We start from the raw sequence: 20,648 nt of genomic DNA, 5'->3' as shown, positions 1-20,648 counted from the left end.
GGATTAATAAACAGCAGCTACAGTGGTGGCTGATACACTCCAGCACAGGTGGGGGCGGTCACGCTTTGGAAAGTGCTTGAGACGAGTGAACCAGAGAAACAGAAGAAGGACATTTCAGTCCATTTTTGAATGTTGGAAGCCGGGGATCCGAGGTCAGAGCACACCCAGCAGTATGCAGTGTTTACATCTAAAGGAATGGACACCAGCTGGCAGCTCAGTGATATTAGGTAACACTCCAGGCGGCTAGCTGTCTAAGCTAGCTGTCACTTTCACAGGCGAGCTCAGGGAAATTTCCTTCAAACGGAGCAATGTGGCGGCGGTACGAACAGTCAAAACAAGCAGACGTGTAGACACAGGCTGGGCGCGTTCGGAGCAGTCCTGTCGCAAATCGCGTTAAGCAGCCGCTCAGTCGGTGCAGAAGTTAGCGTTAGCTGTAGCCTGTGTCGCTGTGGCACTGCTGGCACGCGGACCGACGTCATACTTAAGCAAACGTTGCCGAGCAACAGCTGCAGAGTTCCGTGACGCTCTGGAGTCCTCACGACAGTAAACCATTAAAACGTGCATTTTAATTCGCTATTTAACAGTTTTCCGCCCTACTTTTTAATCTGCCGAACATTTCAAAACTTTCCAACGTGCAAATTCCGTATTCTGCGCTGCACTTGCAAATAAATATCTGAATGTGCTTTCCCGTTTCTTCTGTTTCTTATTTCTGTTATTATTGTGGTGTGTACATGTTATTTGTTTCTTTTAGTTATTTCAACAATAACTTTTTTTTTGTCTTTTTGTTTGCTTTTCAAGCCACAGATAAGGATTTACTTCTGAGAAATAATACAAATAATAATTATGTTTTCATTGCTTATCATGTCAGATCAATAATACGTTTTTCTAATATTTAATTAAAACACGTCAAATGTTTCTCAGGAGTGCTTTATACTTCTGTGTACTTTCCCCTATAGCTGATTAAATGATTCAATCTAAATCAATTATTTCAGATTGATAGAGAAATAACATTTTGCAAACTGTTTGTTTTTTGCCTCAATTAAATTGTTTTTAAGTTTGATCAGATCTTAATTATCTGATCATGCATGTTGACATTAAATCACACTATTTCCAACAGTAAATGAAAACAACCATGATTTAAAAAAAGCTAAAAGTTTAAACTAAATTCCCTTTAGTTTAATTCGCTGTAGGGATTAGCTCTGATGTGTAGCTACGTTTCACAAAATAAATAGAATATATCTTTGGGTGTGCTTTTGCTTTACAAGTATAAGATCACAGTTTAATTAAGTGTCTGTGTCTCTGGCTTTCTGTTGTAGGTCAAGTATAAGAGCAGATTTTCCTCATGACATCAAAATCAAAGACGCACATGGCCCCGCTGCCTCAGATAGAAATCCTCACATATTGGATATTGTCCTTTTTTTCTCATTTGTATTCTTTCTACCAGCTGCACACATTCTCCAAAGGTAAGCCATAAAATGTAGATGGATAAAATAAGTGGAATATGTAATGAGAAATAAAACAGTTTCCTCTTGCTTTGAACCTCAGAGCACGAAGCGGGATTAGAAAGAGAGTTCCAGCTGGGAAAAGGACTCCTTGAAGGATTTAAAAGGGTAAGCCCATGACTGATATTACTTTTTCAGGTATGCATATTATTGTAAGCCTGAAGATTGCACTTTGAAATAGTGTCACAAAAAAAAAAAAAAAATTGTTTCTATTTTGAATAATTTGCTTCATGCGTAAAGCTGAAAGACTTCTTTGAAAACATTTTTTGTGTCGTCCCCCCCACAGGACTCATCTGATTTTGAGTGGAGTTTTTGGACCGAATGGGCCAAGAAGTCCTTACTCTGGACTCTGATTGGTCATAGCGTTGTATCCAGATTGACCAGCATCTATTACCCCAAGGTAGGAGCCAGCTGTTTCACAAGCGGAAAACCCAATAAAGCCATTAGTTGTGGATGATTCAACGCCTTGTTTTTGTGTTCCTCCAACAGCTTAGGGCACCAGCTGTCACAATCTACGGCCTTTTAGCAGCCTGCTGTGCGTTAGGGATTAAAGGTGTGAGCGTGCTGCTGGTGCATCTTGCTCTTTCCTTTTTAGTCTCCCGGCTGCGGATGCCTGCTCTGTCATGGGCGTGCAACCTGCTGCTGCTCTCCACTCTGCACATCCAGACAATTCAAGAAATCCAGGTAAGGTGCACGGTACTTCCTGCATGATACTCTGTGCAGAGTTTGCATGTTCTCCCTGTGTGGGCTTTCTCTGGCTACTTTGGGTTTTTTTCCCCACTGCCCAAAAGCATTTGTTTGAGATGAATTGGTGTATGTCTTGTATGTGTGAATGTGAGTGTGTGATTTGCCCTGTGATGGGAGTACCCTGAAATCAAAATAGCAAGCTGGGATCGACTCGAGCCGCTACGCTTTAGCTGGAAAAAAATGATATCGAAGATGGATAGATGGGTGGATTGGACTGAGCTGCAACTGTCACTGATGATTTCACACTGATCCCTTTAAAATATTGCCTGTGATACCTTGTTTGTTTTGGTCACAAAGTCTGTCCTCAAAATATTTGCGTCAGACATTTAGATGTTTAATGTGGCTGTGAAATTGAGGTTGAGTGAAACGTGTCACTCTCACTGCATCAACAATAACCTGAATCATAAATGCCTTACATGAAACAAAAGTTGTGTGCAGCAGATCAAAAAGGCCCCTATACTAAATTATTCATGTTGTGAATAATTTAGTGGAAAAACTCTTTGACAAAGATGATATGAGCAATGATTATCATCGAAACAGTGACGGTTTTTACTATTTGTAGAATAGTCTCTTACATTTATGATGTTTCATTTGAGAAGAATTTAAAAAATGTGTGTGCCACAGTCACTCCTCATTGAAACGCATAGTACTTGCTTGACTATCCCGCTGTGGACAGGGCATTTACTGCGCCCTTGTTATCAGAATAACCCGTCAGCAGGCACATTTAATATCTAAAGCCAGATGTCGCTGAAATGTAAATTTTTCATAACAACCTGACAAATCTCTATCCCTCACACAGTTACCCTGAAAGTCACTTTATAAAAACGCCACACACCCATAACGTTGTGAATCATGTATCATATTTGTAGCTGTGAATGATTAAAATTACTATATATCGATCTCTTTAGGGTAAAAAAAAAGAATAAAAAATACACAAGGAAATTAAAACGTGTATTGCAAATGATTCTATTGCAATGCAGTACTATCATTGCATGCATGAATTTTCTGGAATGGACAAAAAAGAGGAGCTGGATGAAAGTAGTAATGGTTCTGAGGTCTGCTATGCCTGCTATAATATAGAGAAACACTCTGCTGTGCCTACGGTCTACACAAACGCCAGGTCTGAGTCTCCAGGCAGAACAAAACTGTCACCACTCTAGTAAATTGGTCTCCGTACCTGATTGGCTGCTTGCTTTCAAGCGAGGAAGAACTGCTGAAGCCACAAATAATCCTGAAAAAGAGGTTTGTTAATCCATAGCAGCACCGTTTAAATTCACAAAATCTTCCATTTTTGGATGAAAAGAGTTGATTTGTTGATTAGATGTACCTCTTTTGATTGTAACCAAATGTCATATTGACAAGAAACACAAGAGGGCGCAAGATACCAAGAGGATTGGGCCAAAATACCTATAACTTCATATTATGCATCGATCTATTTTCAGTATTTACTGATGAATAGATGATGAGTAAAAACGAGGTGTGCTATATTTTCTGCAACTCTGTGATGGACAAGATTAATATATTTGGGTTCGGGTTCAACAGTGGAATTTGTGTTTGTCCTTTTTAGTGTCATGGAGGATATGTATTTTCTGATTAAATTATTTCTCATTTAGAGATGCATTTTAATAGTCAGTCCCTCAACTTGTTTTTTTTTTTTTTTTTTATCATCAAGATTCATTTCTCGTATTTTTTAATTGCTTTGCGTAGAATTTTGAACAACTGAAAGGGGAAAAAAAGTTGTTCTTCCATCAGTGAAATACGTTACCATATCGTCTTTCTGATGCATCGGGCCCAGGTAAAGTGATGCAACCACGCTGCAGTCACAATAGTTTGAAATCTCAATGTGGAAGAGTGAAATTGAGCTCAAATCTACCCCTTTCCCTCCTGCACACATCCCCACAGTCACGTGCGGCTGCACGCAGCCGAGTCCTGTGTTCAAGCACAACTTCAAAAGCAACCACATTTCCAGCATCTCTTAGCAGACCTCATTAAAAGTTGTCTTAATATTTGGGGAGAGTTTTGACACATATTCCTCGCCGCTTGTCTAAATATGCGTTAATCCCATCATTATTGCACGAGTTTCCCAGGATTGTGGCAGAAATAATTGGCCTTCTTTCCCTTTGTTGCAGAGAGGCTGGTATAAAACCGAAGAGGAGTACTATCTGCTGCTCTTCAGTGTTGCTGTCTGTGGTCTGCGCTTCATCAGCTTCAGCCTGGAGCACTGCTGGAGCCCTGTGGATCCTGGTGCAGTTGTCCAGCTCCCTTGGTTGTTGTCGTATACCTTCTACCATCCTTTCTTCTACAATGGACCAATTGTCACATATAAAGACTACACAGAGCAGGTAAGGGCCAGTCAAGCGACTCTGAAATAAACAAGGATTTAGCCAAATTGGCTTTTTTGTTTTGTTTGTTTTTTTGTCTCTGAGACCATAGTATATCAATAAGGGTTGGTTTTAGCTAGAAGGGTCTTACTCCTACAAGGGTAAGCCGGATTTTTGCCTGTTAGCATCTTTTACATCACCTAACTTGCTTTCTGTGGAGCAGATCTCCTGCAGCACCTCTTTTACTCCAGCATTCCTTTTTTATGGTCACAAAGGTTCAACCTGCATTATTAACAGCATGCTCCCTCGCTTCATTTGCAGATGCAGAGGCCCGCTGAGCAGATGGGCAGAGAACCGTCAGCTCTCAGTTACCTGGTGCTCAGACTGGGACGGATCGTTCTGTGGTGGTGCATTGCAGAATACATGATCCATGTTATGTACATGCACACCATCCAGTCTAATGAGACCTACATTGAGATACTGCCCCCTTGGGCCTTGGGTGAGGCTTTCGTACTCTTTCAGGTTTAATGTTGCCCGGCCGCTTCAGACACATGGCCTGGATATGTTTTTGAAATGCAAAACTTTGAAACGTTCTTTTTTCCCCGGTGGGTTTGAAAACACACCCACGATATGCTGATTACTGACTCAGTCATTAACCTGGTTTATGAAGACACTTTTCCTTCAAAAAAATGTGTGCTGTATTTAATGATATTTACTCAGACGATAGTGGGCCACCGTGATCTAATTTGACCCGTTACTGTTCCCTAATGAACCTTAAGTATCTTTGCGCTTATATAATGGAACTGTTGCATTTTACCCTTCACCAAAACAACACAGACGCTAACAGCATGTCAGGACTCTGGCATACTTGGAACCAATGTAGCACTGCATTATATTTATGTACTTTACATTAAAATACACTACATTTTTCTAGGTTTTTGGGAGGGACCATGCTCACAGAAACCTTAGACCAGTGATCTCCAGGACTGCCTGGAACTCCTGGGATTATGTGGCGGAGCAAATACCTTTCCTGCATTGAGTTTCTTTATATAGAAACTTTTTTTTTTTTAATATTGCAAACTGTTGTATTTCTGAAAGTCCCTGCTCTTCTATGTAAGTGGAAGAAGGAATGTGGACAATTGTTCAGAAATCAGCAAGGTAATCTTGAAAAACATAAACATTAGGAACTTATTCGTTCCACAATGCCTTCTCGGAAATACTTTGTGTATTTGTCTTTTATGTTCTTTACACAAATCAAATGGCAGTTAAGTGGAAAAGACTCTGGCTTTCTGCCTTCTGGCAGCCGCTGTATGCTCTTGTAAAGCATAATTCTTTAAATGCACTCCCTCCTCTTAGTAAATTTCAAATTTGAAAGCACCACTGGGGTTTTGAAGTCATTTTCATCAGTCGCTTTCTTAATTACTAGCCCCAGAGCTCCCGTAAGCATGCCGGGGACATATCTATGGATCATGGACAAGCAAATCTGAGGCCAGGTTGAGCAACTATTGTCTGTGATTGGCCGCAATCTTTCAATAATGGAAGGCAAAGTGGAAGATTGCTGAGGGGCAGATCTTTTCAGGTTTCATGGAGTCATTTATTTAATCTATCAAGAGTGGGTATTTACTGGATGCAGGGTAACGAGACATAAAAGATGAAGAGCATGAAGACAAAAAGATGTTAGAAAACAACAACATGTTATTGAGTTGTAGTTATTATTACATTAGGACAGATTTGCATTGCAGTGGGATATTGTATCAGGAAATTATGAATCAGCCATAACATTATGATCTAATGCCCCTTCTTCTCTGTTGAAAGAACCTGACTCACTGAGACATGGACTCCATTAGATCTCTGAAGAAGTGGATTAATAAAAACTAAAGACCTGGGCTTGCAGCATTTGGTATTATCGATTTTTGATAGATAGCTACCACAACAGAGCTTTAGAGATGCCTCATCTCACCCTCATCAAATTCACTGAAATCCCTGCTTTCTCATTCTTTCTGGTTCTCATGCATCAACTCTGAGGACAAAATGTCCTTTTCTTTCCCCTGTTATAGGCGGCCTGGCCCTCGCTCTTGTCCAGTTCTTCTTTGTTAAGTATCTGGTACTTTTCGGCCTTCCATGCATGCTTGCCACTTTGGATGACCTGGTTCCCCCGACGCTCCCCCGCTGTGTCAGCATCATGTACAGCTTCACAGGCATGTGGAGGTAAGACCACACAGCATTATACAATCTGGATTATACTGTTCTTCCAGCATTCCTCAACACTTCAGCAACTAGAAAAGCTGACATCCATTGTATCCTTGAGGAAAAGGTGCATTTAATGTCAAGTGCTTTCGAGTACTTGCTGTGCTTTGGCAATCAGATTTAGACTGGGCACAGAAAATTGTCTCATTTTGAGTCATTACTGGCAATCAGAACAATAGGTCACCTCCACACCAGGAGCATTATATGATTCGTTCAGAGTCACGTTCAGATTATTCGTGCAATCTGGCCTTTGTCTGTATTTGCAGATTTTGAATTTCACTGCTTTTTAAATGAAAATAGTTTTGATAACGGCTTTCAGTAAGTAGTAACAGGGATTTTTTTTTTTACAAGGTAAAAACAAAAGGTATAGAGTGTAGATTGTAATGTGGGTCAGTTTTGAAGAACATGCTGGAGATATTTCCACAGCCTTACAGCAGAAACTGGTAATATGCGTTATATTCACAGACCACGTCTGAAATGGGAAACGATTGTGCATAAAAAAACCATGCCTGCTTCATACTGAAGGGGTCACAATTGCTCAGACTAATGGTCTCACACGCAGTGCAGAGGCTCTCTGGAAAAAAACACCTTATTCAGCAAGAAGCCTGAATATAAAAGGTGTAAAGAGTAGAAAACATCTCAGGATACTCAGACATATGAAAGTGAAAAAGTTATATGGTTTTCATGTTACAAGAAGGAAAGAAAAACCTTTATGTATTTCACAACCTTGATATTTAATGTAAAATGCATTCTTTATAATTGTTTCCTGCTCATTTAACAGCAGGAATGTTAGTAAGCTGGCATAAAATAACGGTAACACCGCACTACTTGTCCAAAATGTTCTCAATTTCAACTGCAACTCAAATTATACCAGTGAAACCAGTAAAAATCACCATTAAGGTGGATTTATACCTCACTAAAACTCATTTGTTAGGGAAAGATTTATCGCACAGCTCTTTGTATGTTTCAGCAGAATTTAGATGGCACACATGCAATTAAAAGCATTTTCTGGAACAACATTTTACCTTATCCCACAAGTATACTGTAAAATGATGTGACATTCTTATTGCACAATCATTCCTTCTCCATTAAATCCGCGCACATAAAGTGGTAGATGCAGGGTTCCATGTTGCTCTGGCGGTAATAAATGCGCCGGCTGGAGACTGGACTGACCGATATGCTGACGGTCGCTCTCCGCTGCAGCCTGTGTGTGCTGAGCTGGCCCACAACATTGATGGAATGCATAAAGCCTGACACCATTGACGAATCTGCTCGGCTTTATGTACGCAGCGCCAAATCTAATCTTCCTAATGACAAAGAGAAGGCACGCAAACACACACAGGCATCAGAAGAACCGCGGCGGCCCCAGTTTACATGAGGCCCACAAGTGTTTTTGTCTCAGTGTTATATTATTATGCTAATTCGTAACTCAGATATGCACTTTTTTTTCCCCATTGTTAGGCATTTTGATGAGGGGCTGTATCGATGGCTCATCAGGTAAGGAGGCACTCCACGAGCGTGGACGGACTAATTCAGATGTTAATGCTCATACTGAAAATGTTAAATGTCATTTAACTCGAATGTCCGTCTACCTTCTTATCTACATGTCTATCTGTCTTTCTCTATATTTAGATTTTCCTATATTTGTATGTCTTTCTGTTTAACCATTCATCCATTCATACCTCAAATCATCCATATGTCCATCCGTCCGTCTGCCTGTCAGTCCATCCATCCATCCATCAAACAAACATCTGTCCGTCCGTTGGCCAGTCCATCAACCTTCCATCCATCCATCCGTCCATCAAACCATCCATCTATTCACCAAACCATCTGTCTGTCTATCTATCCGTCCGTCCATCCATTAATCCATTAAAAGGTCTTATTTGTGAACTTGCCAGCTGTACAACCTCAGAAAAGGTTCCGTCCTCCAGCCTCCATGTTCCCTCATAAAGGATAAGGGCCGCGCATTTGCATGTCGGCTTTCTCATGATTATGAGGTTGCATGTTGTCATGGAATAGTTGTCGTGTTGCGTCGCCAGCTCCTGCACCCTGGAGTAATGCCTCCCTGTTTAATATGTGCATATGTAATGGGAGCATTATGTGTTTGCTCACTTGTACTTTGGACAACGCACATTATTAGTTCGTTTGCTTTTAATGATGCACACTCTGCTGAGTGCAGCCTATTGGGAGTTCATGGTCTGCCTGGGAGACGTGGGTTGCTACAACACCACAGTTTCCTCGATTGTCAGAGAACACGGTGATATTCTGGGAAATTGTTCCCTGTCTTGGTTATTGTTTACTAATTAGTGTTTTTGTTGGCTGTTGTTTTGGGGTTTTGTTGTTTTTTACATTGTCATGGCTTACATGTCTGTCTGCCTTTCACGTGCAATGAAAGAACGCACATCAGACCGAAAGTGGCTCCAGTTAATTTGCTTAAGATCCCCGGGATTTAAATTGCAAATGCAAGCTTCCCTTTTAATCTGTGTCCATTGGAAATTGTTTTCTCCCGCCTAATGGCATTGCTTGCAATTATGGCACTGCAGATGCAAAATAATATCCGTGACACAATGCCCCGACGTTCCTTCTAGCAAAAGTGCCTTTAAAGAGGTTTTAATGTAGTTTTGAAATTCTGTTGAAATAATCTGAAGAGCGCTGGAGGAGAGCGTAGGTGTTAAATGATGTGCTCCACATGACTCACCACTGACACCCTCGTCTCCCTGGACAGCTAAGTGGCTCATTCTTCGCCATTCCATTACGCATTCAGTGCTCGCACGCCGCCGTGTCTCAGGGTCTCCGTTTCACTCGCATTCACTTATCGGCCAACAAAGAAGCTCTCGCAGGGTGACTGATTCTGTTATCGCCGCTGCACGTGGGATGTTTTATCCCACATCCTGGAAAAATTTTAGTTGTGGATATTTAAGTGCGGAGGCATACGGGTGGGCTTGGAGGGACTCGAGTGTTTAACCTGGGTTCTATCAGAAGAGAAACATTGAGTGCAAAGTACAGAGCATTTCAATAAATTACCAGACAATGGAAAAGTTAATTCAAACAGATGAACGAAAACAAAAACCAAAAAAGAAGAAGAAATTGGGTTCTATTCGTCAATATTTTGTTAGAAATAAAAAAAATACTTTGGGATGCAGTTTTTTGTGTATAGTTATTTCAGGGTTGTTATTTTTTATAAAGACTTTTTAACGTTTTTCTATATTAACGTTTTTATTGAAAAAGCACCTCCCAGATTACAATATTTACCAAACTAGCTTTTTTCTGCTAGATAACAAGCCTCTTGTTTCGTACATACATTTTTTTTTTTTTTTTTTTTTTTATCACTTATACTCTTTGCAACAACAAACAAAAACTTTAAATTCAATGGTTTTCATGGCAAAATTTTACCAGCCCAGCAAAATTCAAGAGGAAGTTGGGCTGTTTGTGGGACCAGAATGAAAAGGTCTTTGACACCCCTGACATAAACAGACGTCTACCTCCCCTCTGGAAGAAGATACAGACTCCTCTAAACATTAACAAGTAGTAGACTTAAAAACAAATGTCACCTCACAAGCATCCAATACACACATACACACATATACATACATACATACATACATATACACATCTTTGAGATTTATTAGCGCGTCATCCCTTCGGTTTGGCTCTGCAATATTATTCCCAGCCATTTTCTTAAACAATGACCAACATTATCACAATCCAGATTTAAAAACTGGCTGAAACCTTTTAGTTCATACATACAAATGACTTTTCAACGGTATTTAAATGTGCGGAGACGCCTGCGTGTCTGTGACAGCGCACGCATCAACAATCATGTTTGTCACACTAATTCCCTCTGACGGTCCATGAAGCCTGTCAGCACGTTGTTTGCCACCATCTGCTTGGAATAATCACATGTTACATAACACACTGATTATTCAGGTAAGTAGTGTATACCTCAAAATCATCATACTTTGATTAACATCTGTGTCGAGCCCATGAATTAATTTGAGGAGTAGACACCAGTTATGTGCAGGTATTCAGTGTCTGCTCTCGATCCAGCACTCCGGTGCGGCTCCATCTGTTTGCGCGCCGCCTTTCATCCTCCAATATGGCCGAGCTGGCCGCACTATTTAAGGCTCAGGAAAACGCTGGCTCATCTTTCAGGGACATTGATTAGCCACAGGGTGGCTGAGATAATTAGTTCCCAGCTCAGCACCGCCACACACAATGAGATGTTTGTTGCGTGTGTCGGACTGTGTGTAGCGTGTTCAGTGCGGCGTCTGCACCTCCGGGACAGAACAACTTCTCACAATGTCCAGGGCCATTTTTCTTGGTGACCTGTGCCACATTTGTTGGTAATTGGTGGGATGTTCGCATGACCGGCGAGTCCCGGGTGAATGCAGCCGCAATTTTAAAACAGAGACGGCCGTTGAAAAATAACTTCTCTTTGGTCTCCGTTAATATTAATACACTGACACATTTCATCACAATATATTTTGGTTTTCGTTTTAACCGATTTTCATCAGCTTATCCTCCAAGACGTTGAAATCAATGGTTATCTAGCAGAACAGAGCGGAGCAGACAGCAGCGGTGAGGAAATAGGTCAATTTGACATAGAAAGTGGGTTAAATGTGTGTCAAGGGTTTCACATGAATTATTAACCTATTTGACGCATTGTCAAGAAATTGTATGGATTGATGTCCCCTGGAGTGGAGAGGAACGCCACCTTGAATTGATTTCAACATATAATATTAATTATTGCACCCGATGTCGTTTGGAAAATATCGATGCATTGTGCTGCTATTTTAGTTGTACGGCTGCACTATTCACTGATGTGGGGAAAGAAAAATCCTTTTCTAATCGGGGGTTTTAGGTTTGAACGATGAACATCTTTGAGCAGTCGTAATATGTTGTATCATTTATGAAACGTTTTTCATTGCTCTGCTGCTCATTCTACAAATGCATGTTCCTTACAAAAGGTTGTCTATTTAAGATAATGTCAAAACTGCCAGTAAGGTGATCATTTTTGCCACTTTGACTGCAGTCAAGCTCATAATGTAAAATATATATATTTAGAATAAACACACTATCATGTCACTGCAACACCACAATAATACAACTGTGTGCACATAAAATAGACATCCTAATTGAGGGAGATGGTTAAAAGTAATGCACAAGGACCTTTTCTAAATCACCAGTGAAAGTTACTCCACTACTAAGAACACATTTTCAGTAACTTGCTCAATACCGGGGTCTTAAATGATGAATTACACATTACTTATTCTCCACGTTTCAGATATATCTATGTGCCTCTGGGAGGGTCACACCACGGCCCACTGTTAAAGATGATGTCCACGGGCCTGGCGTTTGGCTTTGTGTGCCTCTGGCACGGCGGCCATGACTACCTACAGTACTGGGCCCTGATGAACTGGGCTGGAGTCCTGCTGGAAAATGGATTCAAGTCACTCTTTGCGTCAGCCTTCATGAGCTCCATCGTCGTGAGTCTAAAATTCAGACGTGTACATCTTTTGGTGTAAAAAAAAAAAACTAAACCGAAAAACATTAGGCTCAATATTATAATCCTCAGTTTTTCCATCGATCGGCTAATGAAATCTTTCCTGTAGCCAGAAATAAAGAGGTCACACAGTGTAATCCGATTTAATAAGATATAATGCCTGGGGCCAGTACACTAAGTACAGACCGGGGACAAACAGGTTCGATCCTGTCACATCTAATTGGCATGCATAGTTATTACAACATTAATGTGAGCTAAAGTCTACTTCCAGTGCATTAAGAGTGGAGCCATTGGAGCAGCTCCTCCGGCCTCCAGCCACACTTCAGAGCAAAGTTACACTCGTGTCTGATGGCGAACAGTGTAATCCTCCCTGTTTGCGGTCACACTGTTCGCTACTGGCAGGTGCTTATGTGATCGTCTCTGTAAGATTTAGAGTGGAAATTTCTTGCGGTTCTCCTTCAATTTGCTTATTGTTTTTGCTGATTTCCCAGGAGCGGACTTTCTCCGCGGCGATGAGAAGGCGCTGCGTCGCCCTCCTCTCTGCCTTCTCCACCGCCATGCTCATCCTCTCTAATCTGGTGTTCCTTGGAGGGACACACGTAGGCAGAATCTTCTGGAAGCGTGTCTTCATTCAAGGTAAAATGCCTTACACTGTCCTCACTTCAGAAGAATCGTGCGTCTTTATTTGTTTTTATACATTTTATACTGTTGGTTAGTGATCATGTTTAGTTGTGTGTTTCTTTTGTTTGTTTTGTTTTTTTTAACTTACAAGCATTGTAGGAAACCACTAATTTGTCCTACAAAATGCAAATTTCCGGTTTGGTGAGTCCACCTCTCACCTATAAGACAATAAAAGAAAGTACAGTCAGTGATGCTGAATAGGTTTGTATATTTAGCAAGTGTTTTCTATGAGGCTATTTCACGCATCTGCATGGGCAAACTCTCCCCGATAGAAAGAGACATCTGTTTCATGGATGTGCCAATGCCTCTTTTGCGCCCTGTGTCTCTTTATTTGGCTCATTTGGTACCTAAAGCAAGATGGCAGGGCCTCCTGAAGCCTGTCTACTTATGATAAGCACTGTGAGCTGCACTTGCTCCTGGGCTTGGAGGGAAGTGAATACAGAGAACTCAGCGTTGGTTGATAGTATCGTATATTGTGTACGATTTTAGGTGATGATTAACAGTTCACTGATATTCCAAGCAGATTCGATGTTTTCTCTCACCCAGTCATTGGCACTTAACATAATGCCGACGTTGCTGTTACCCCGTAAAGTGTCGCATTTTAACGTCTTCCATCTGGCTCTTTCTTTGTCTCTTCTGCCTCTTAAGGGAAATGGCAGCATGTTTTGCTGCTAAATGCACCACCGTGTTCACCAGCTCGTCATTTATACTGTTCCAGTTTAGGGCTGGGAACACGGTGTGAAGTCGTGGGACATAAAACACATTTTTTTTATAAAAAGACTATAAAATGAAATATGCCATATTAGCAGAGGTGAGTAAGTCAACTTTTTTCACAAAATTCGGCTTCCATCAATCCATCAATTTACAGTTTTGTCCAGCAGGGTTGTGAGGGGCCGGGGCAGGTCGTAGTTAAACACAGAGTTACACACAGAGCCACACCTCGAGGCATTTTAGAGCTACCAATTAACCTCAACAAGCATCTGTTAGGATTGTGGGAGGAAGTCAAATCCATATACACAGACAACATGCATCTCTGAGGCCAGAAACCAACTATTCTGAGGCTGACCACGACACCTGGTGCTTAACATTCACACCGATGGCCAATTTAGTGTCGCAGATTAACCTCAAATGCATGTTTTTGGCCTCGACTGTGTCGTGTAAACTAGGCCTAAATTCAGTTTCCCTCCAAAGTTCAACGTAAAACTTTCGTTGTGTTTTGGGAGTCCTTTACCCGACAAAGGTGCTCGGGGACACTGAAAACACAACTTTTTGAAAACTGCTCCCAATGTGAAACTTTTTCAAAATGCTCTGACTCTATGGAAATTGAGAAAAACACGAGCTTATTTCAGGACACTCCCATTATGGCCATAGTAACATTTAACTTCAAGTTTTCCTTTGTTGTGGCACGGCACAGACGTGATGAGAATGAAAATTGCTGCAATTTCAACATAAAAAACATTTTGATGATACTTTCTGGTGTAAAATACAGGGAAATGTCCAAAATAAAGGCCTCCTACAACCATTGTGGTTGGTAGCTATTGCACTTGTATCTTTCATGGCAGAATCATTAATGTCTCAGCTTGGGTCTCAGTGTTGTGTTAAGAAAACTGCGTTAAATAAACCCAATGATTTCTTTGACATCTTTCTTTTGATGGCTTGCTGGTTTGGCGAGTCGGACTGGAGCCTCTTACGGGTCAGTCTTGGCACATGGGCCTTGTGTTTGACACCGCTGCGTTCTATCCACCTGCTGCTGTGTTTCGGTGGAGTAAAAGAGGTTTTAGCTCCATCATGCAGGACAAATGCATGGAAAATTATTTCTGGATTTTGCCAAACGTCACAATTTTTCGCTCTCGTTTTCATTACGCTTTTTTTTTTTTTCATTCATTGTCATTTATTACGCTATCACATCTGATTATATCACACGGTCTCCATGATGAGCCTAATCAGCTTGAGAAAGGTCACAGGCGAGCTTTATTGTGATAGTAAAAACTGTTGGCAAATTGTGCGGAAAATGTTCCTTCTCCAAGCACTCCTGACCTTTTCCACACACATAATACTGGAGTGTTGGTGTAAATAATGTAAAATGAGACTGAAAACAAGAACAGGGTGTTTGGAAATTCCGTTCTGGAAGTGAATTATTCAGAATGAGAGCTATAAACCAAACTAAATATTTCATTATTGTAAATGCATTCACATCATGAGAAGAAGTGAGACTGAAAATGTTAAGATAGATCCTTTAATAAACGTCTTAATAGTCTTTGTGCCTTCATGTACATAACGAACGCACCAAGAGTGCCTTGGACTGTTTCTGTGGCGGCACTATAAACCTCCGAGGGGCAGCTCTGGTTTCATTAACATGAGATCAATGCTTTTAAATCAACTCGTCTCAGATTTTAGTGGCACAGGCATCAGTGTAATTGCTCTCCCTCCCCACAGGTGAAATGTACCAAAAGAAAAGCGACTGTTTAGCCGATTGTGTGAAGACTGTGTGTCCCAACTCGTATGTTTCGACCAAAGATGTGCAAAGTCTTGTATTGTATGTCTGAACGTCATGTTTGGAAACCACCTGAAAACTAAAATGACTTTAAAGCTAGAAAGAGTGCAAAGTGACAGAGAAATGTTCACAATATTGACGGTTTTATGGTTTAATTCAGGAGACAATCAACTTTATTAGCTGTTCAAGCAGACCACGTCAAAAATGACCAGACTCTTACTTCATATTGACCTAGTTCTACATAATAGCAATGGAATTACAGTCATTTTACTTCAGGTGGGTACTTTATCAGATATCAGTAAGATTCCAGTTATTTTATTCTAATAAAGCAGATTCTTAGTTGTACATAATGCAGTGAGTCTCAAAGTGTGTGGCCGTCCTCTTGACAAAGCAAACATATTCCTTCAGTACAAAACAGTCACAGATGCATAAAGTCCAACCAGATTATAATATTGATATAATGTTACAGTATATTTGTGAGTGGGGGTCTCATCTCCCACACTTCAATAACCTGAGACACTCAGTAGATTTACAATAAGTTCATTTTGTTGAAACATTATATTAATTCTACATAATACTACAGTCACATTGATGTTACTTCAAAAGATCCAGCAATAGAAATACAGGGAATCATTAAACAATTCCAAAATTTAAATAAAATTATTAAAAAGTTAAAAAAAGAACAAGAAGCGGAGAAGGAAGAAGGAAGTTGATTAAAGCAGTCGCTTAAACGACTCAACATAAACACCTCAGAATCAGTGGGCTAGGGGAGAGTGGGGTAAGTTGAGCCACTTTTTACTCATGTTGTCCTGGAGGCAAAGAAATATGACTCAGAAATAGAATGAAATGATGAAATTATCAGAATGCAGCTCTGACAAAGCTGCCCTAAATAATGAAAAAAAACAAGCGCTCATGGGAGTAAAGAGATTTAAAACGTAAACCTGAGCATGTTGTGCTTAAAACAAAACAGTTTTAACAGAACCAATGAGATCAAACTACCAGTTAGTTTAAAAAAACATATATTCAAAACAACTGTTTGATATTCCAGCTGTCAGGGTTGCTGGGGGGAAATAAACTGTTGCTCCTTCCTTCAGTTCCTCCAGCCTTTTGAGGTTGAAGAAGCTTCTTCAGCTCATAACTCCTCTGAGAAGACCCTCTTTGCTTCTCCTGTTCCATCGTACCTGAATGTTTTCTTTCTTCCTTCGCCTCCCTCTTTTTCATGCCCCTGCTCAACGTTGACCTGTCAATATTTATCTCCTTTGCCACTGACCTGATGGACTTTCCACCCTTGACATCATTGGCTTCTCTCTCCATCTCCTCAAGGGGTTTTGAGTCCCAGCTTGTTTTGACCTTGACTCCAGAGACCATTGAACCAGTGGCTCAATTTACTCCACAGCCAGCAGTTTGGGCAAAATGAGGTCGCTTTCAAATTCAGGCTGATATTTAAGGAAGTGATTCACGTGATTTTATATGTGAGCAAATCACCAACATGCATCATATAGTTTATCATATATCATAGATATTAGAGCTGGATAAATTTGCTTTGACATAACAGTTGTTAAGCAGAAAATTTACTTTGACAAGCAAATAACTATTTTTGCATATAAAAAAAAAATCACGAGCCCCTCTAGTTTCCTGAAGTTATGGTCACGTGACAAAAAAATCTTACCCCACTCTCCTCTGCTGTTTGAACAGGAGATAATTCAAAAATTTGGTCTTAAAACAGACCAAAAAAAGACGAAAGTTAAGAGTTCATTACAGTTTTCCTAAAACAATTTAGACGTTTTTTAAAATAACAATAATTTCCCAGTATTTTTACTGGAAACAGACACTGTTCCACACATTATCAACAAAGTTAATGTTTCTAAGTGTACATTGCATCAGTTCCTCATAATATCTTATCTCATCAATGTTCAAATAAAAAGGCGTTTGAGACTCTTTACTGATATAAATCTCGTGATTTCACTTCACAGTTGTGAGATTCTATCTGGTCCTGACATATTTCCATCTTGAACGCGATGCTCTGAATAACGGGTGAACTGGAAAGGAAATCCGTCTGGATGGCCCTCGTCTCTATCGGTAATCAATCCAAAGAGATGCTACCTGATTAAACACACCACGAGTTTGTTTAGAACGTCCAGCTGTTCAGCTCGCCAAACAGCTCGACTGTATATTTAATCCTGTGTTACCTTCAAATACCTCCTGCCCCGTAGTTAAACTTGAAGAGCTCAAGAAAACTGGTGTAATTACAGCACGTTGTTGATTGCAGCCAGAGTGACGTGCAACCGAGAGAAATAGGTTATTCATTTATTCTCTCTCCCAGATTTTTAGCGAGTCGTCTGCGTTCCAAAAAAAAAAAGAAAGAAAGAAATGCGAGCACACACGCCTGAGCCGTGGCCAAGAGTTGTTCACGTTTGGCTCACAGCGTGTGCTTCTCCCAACATTCACTGCTACTTTCAGTCAACAACAACAACAGTCCAAGTTAGAGGATGTGTCACACTGAGGGCGCTAATGAAATCTACACACCTGCAAAGACAAATCGCCGGGATGCCTTGGCTGGCGGTGCAGACATAGCCGCAGGATAAACGCCTTTCAGTGATGAATGTACGAGTCAGAATGTGCATATTATAGTAATTATATAAACACCTCAGAATGTGCCTAATTTAATTAAACCCACATTAATGATGAATTGGTGTTTGCTGGAAACGACACAGCCCGAACGCAAGTGTAACTACGCAATGCCAACGTCACCTCCAACGGGTAACGAGTATTTAGCATGTAAATAAGGTTTATTTCTGGCCAAAGCCCGTCTTTCTGGTCTGTGAACAGGAAACTGGCGCTACAGCTGTGCGTCAAGCATCCAGCGCGTACCTGAATTCTATTCCGACGTGAATGGAGAAGAATAGAGCATTGTGAAAGCATTGTGGGTGCAGGTGCAGGTTACGGAGATGGTCTGGAGGCCGGCCAGTCGGGGGAAGGAGGTGCAGACAGCTGTCCTTACCTGCCTGCTAGACCCTACGAGACGCGGCTATAAATAGACGAGGAGGAGAAACTGTAACGCCGCACAGCCTGACAGAAAGTGACCAAAACATCCTCACATCGCTGTCACTATTTCGAACAGAAACCGCTGTGATTTTCTACCAAAAGCAATGCCTCTGCAAAAAAAAATCACAGACCTTCATTGCTGAATTTTTCCAGGATAAGGTTGATGGTTTTCAATGTGATTTGAAGAGTTCAGAGATCAGGGGGGATTAGATTTTCTTTTTGAGAAGACATAATGATAAAAATAAGTAAAAGTATTAATGATCAGTTTGAGGGGCAGTGGTGGCCTACATGTTAGGGAAGCGGATTCGTGATCGGAAGTTGACAGGTCTGAATCCCACAGCAGAAAGGTCGCCACTGTGGGTCCCTGAGCAAGACCCTTGACCCCCCATCAGGAGGGTCGATGCAGAAAAGTGACTTTCCCCAAGAGAATGAATAAAATATGATCAGTTAGGTTTTTTTTATTAGTTTAAAAAAATACTCTTTCAAAACCAATTCTTCAAACCCACCTTTATCCCTTGGCCTTTAACGTTTGAAACTGTGCTGTTTTTACTGTATTTTATTGCACTGTTATCTTCTTTGGTCCTTATGTCTGTTTATGTACACCACTTTGCTTTCAGCCAGAGTTGCTTTAAAGTGTGCTATAAATAGATGTGACTTGAATTTACTCCAAATGTGTTCACGACAAAGTGGAATTATTAAAATGAGCTTTAATGGGGAAACATGAGTCAAACAAATTGGTAGGTTTTGGGCTATGAAGACGAAATATATGTAAAATCGAAAGCATCTATCGAGTACAAGTAAACAGCATTTACGGCTCCCATCTGATGCGAAACACATTAGAAAGTGTGGCATTCATCCAACTTTAAAAAGCCTCTAATGCACTTAAAAGCGGTTTGTCTCTTCTTTTCAGGCTGGGCGACCATGGCTCCGCCGATGCTGGCGTTCCTCTACTGCTTCGCTCAGGTCGGACTGGAGCGGTCCTCGCACCCACCATGAGTCACCTTGACTCTGCGTCGAAGTGAGAATCCCTGCCACCGGACTGCCGGAGCAGCCTGCTGACTCCGGCGCCTTCGCCTCACCAGCCAGAGTCTCTGTGGCGAAGCTGGCCCGCGGCCACCGAACCTCCCCAAAGCTGGCTGAGGTGCAGCTGAGCGGACACTTTCTTCAACAAAACCTGTCTGTAAGCTGAAAACTTTGGGAGATTCCTAAATATAAGTGCGCACAAACTGTAATCATATATTTTTAAAAATGGACCGTAAATGAAGGAGCAGCCTTGAGGCATGTTTTCTACCCAGTCAGCTTCATGGAAACACTGTTACTCTATGAAACTGGAGGAAAATGTGGACTCCAAGCCTCTTTGTTAAAGGGCTCTGATGAGGTGCTGCTCATCGGTGCAGGAAGCTGGAGAAATGTCAGGTTTACTCTCCTCTGAGCAGCTGCTGTGGTTTCACCAGTGAACCATCTCAGCAAAGAAGAGCAGATCAATGTCTTTGTTACTCCTAAGAGCATGAAACAGAACAGTGATGTCAGTATAGAACGTCCTGAGAGGGCTCTGTTTGACAACACTGGAAACCAAAACAATATTCCTCAATTTCCTTTGCTTTGATTTGTTCTTGTTGAGCAGCGATGTATAAAAAAAAATTAAACAAGCTGCACATTAACCAAGTCTTTCACTCTCCTGTGTTTCGTTTCGCCACGTGAATCCCTCCACAATCCCACCTTTCTCTCTTCAGGTGGTAATTGCTACATTGTAATTTAAACTATCTGGTGAGTCTTTACATATAATGTGCAACTGTTATTCAGGCTGACATGTTTGTTATTAAAGCCAAATCAAACTGACCTGCTGGGAACGCTGATCGCTGAGGCTGGAAACGGTTTTCAGGAGGAAAGCTGTGGTTCATCCTCGTTTTTTTTTTTTACACCTTTTATTGTTCATTTTTAGACACAAGTTGAACCTTTTGCAAAGCAGTTTTGTTCACGTATGTGCCTGTAGTGTAAATGTTTGAATGACAAAAGATGTCTACCATCTATTACACTTTGATTTATCAAGATTATCAAGAGCTTCATCCTCCACTGTTCCTTTAATGGTTCCTCTTAAGAATGAATGT

The 20,648-nt window shown here is 41.0% G+C and overlaps 1 protein-coding gene across 1 annotated transcript; it reads left to right on the top strand.

Annotated features, from left to right (window-relative positions):
* The first annotated feature begins 131 nt into the window (after window positions 1-131).
* On the top strand, window positions 132-20,633 carry hhat (hedgehog acyltransferase). The gene is made up of 12 exons (XM_080508184.1): window positions 132-227; window positions 1,317-1,463; window positions 1,546-1,610; window positions 1,789-1,902; window positions 1,992-2,186; window positions 4,379-4,591; window positions 4,892-5,069; window positions 6,628-6,778; window positions 8,279-8,314; window positions 12,102-12,303; window positions 12,812-12,956; window positions 19,451-20,633. The coding sequence occupies exons 2-12, from the start codon at window positions 1,343-1,345 to the stop codon at window positions 19,534-19,536; spliced, it is 1,506 nt and encodes a 501-aa protein (XP_080364310.1). The 5' UTR covers window positions 132-227; window positions 1,317-1,342; the 3' UTR covers window positions 19,537-20,633.
* Window positions 20,634-20,648: the final 15 nt, after the last annotated feature.

The sequence above is a fragment of the Blennius ocellaris genome, assembly GCF_963422515.1.
Source record: "Blennius ocellaris genome assembly, chromosome: 13".
Classification (NCBI taxonomy): domain Eukaryota; kingdom Metazoa; phylum Chordata; class Actinopteri; order Blenniiformes; family Blenniidae; genus Blennius; species Blennius ocellaris.
This window is presented reverse-complemented; position numbering and strand designations above follow the sequence as displayed.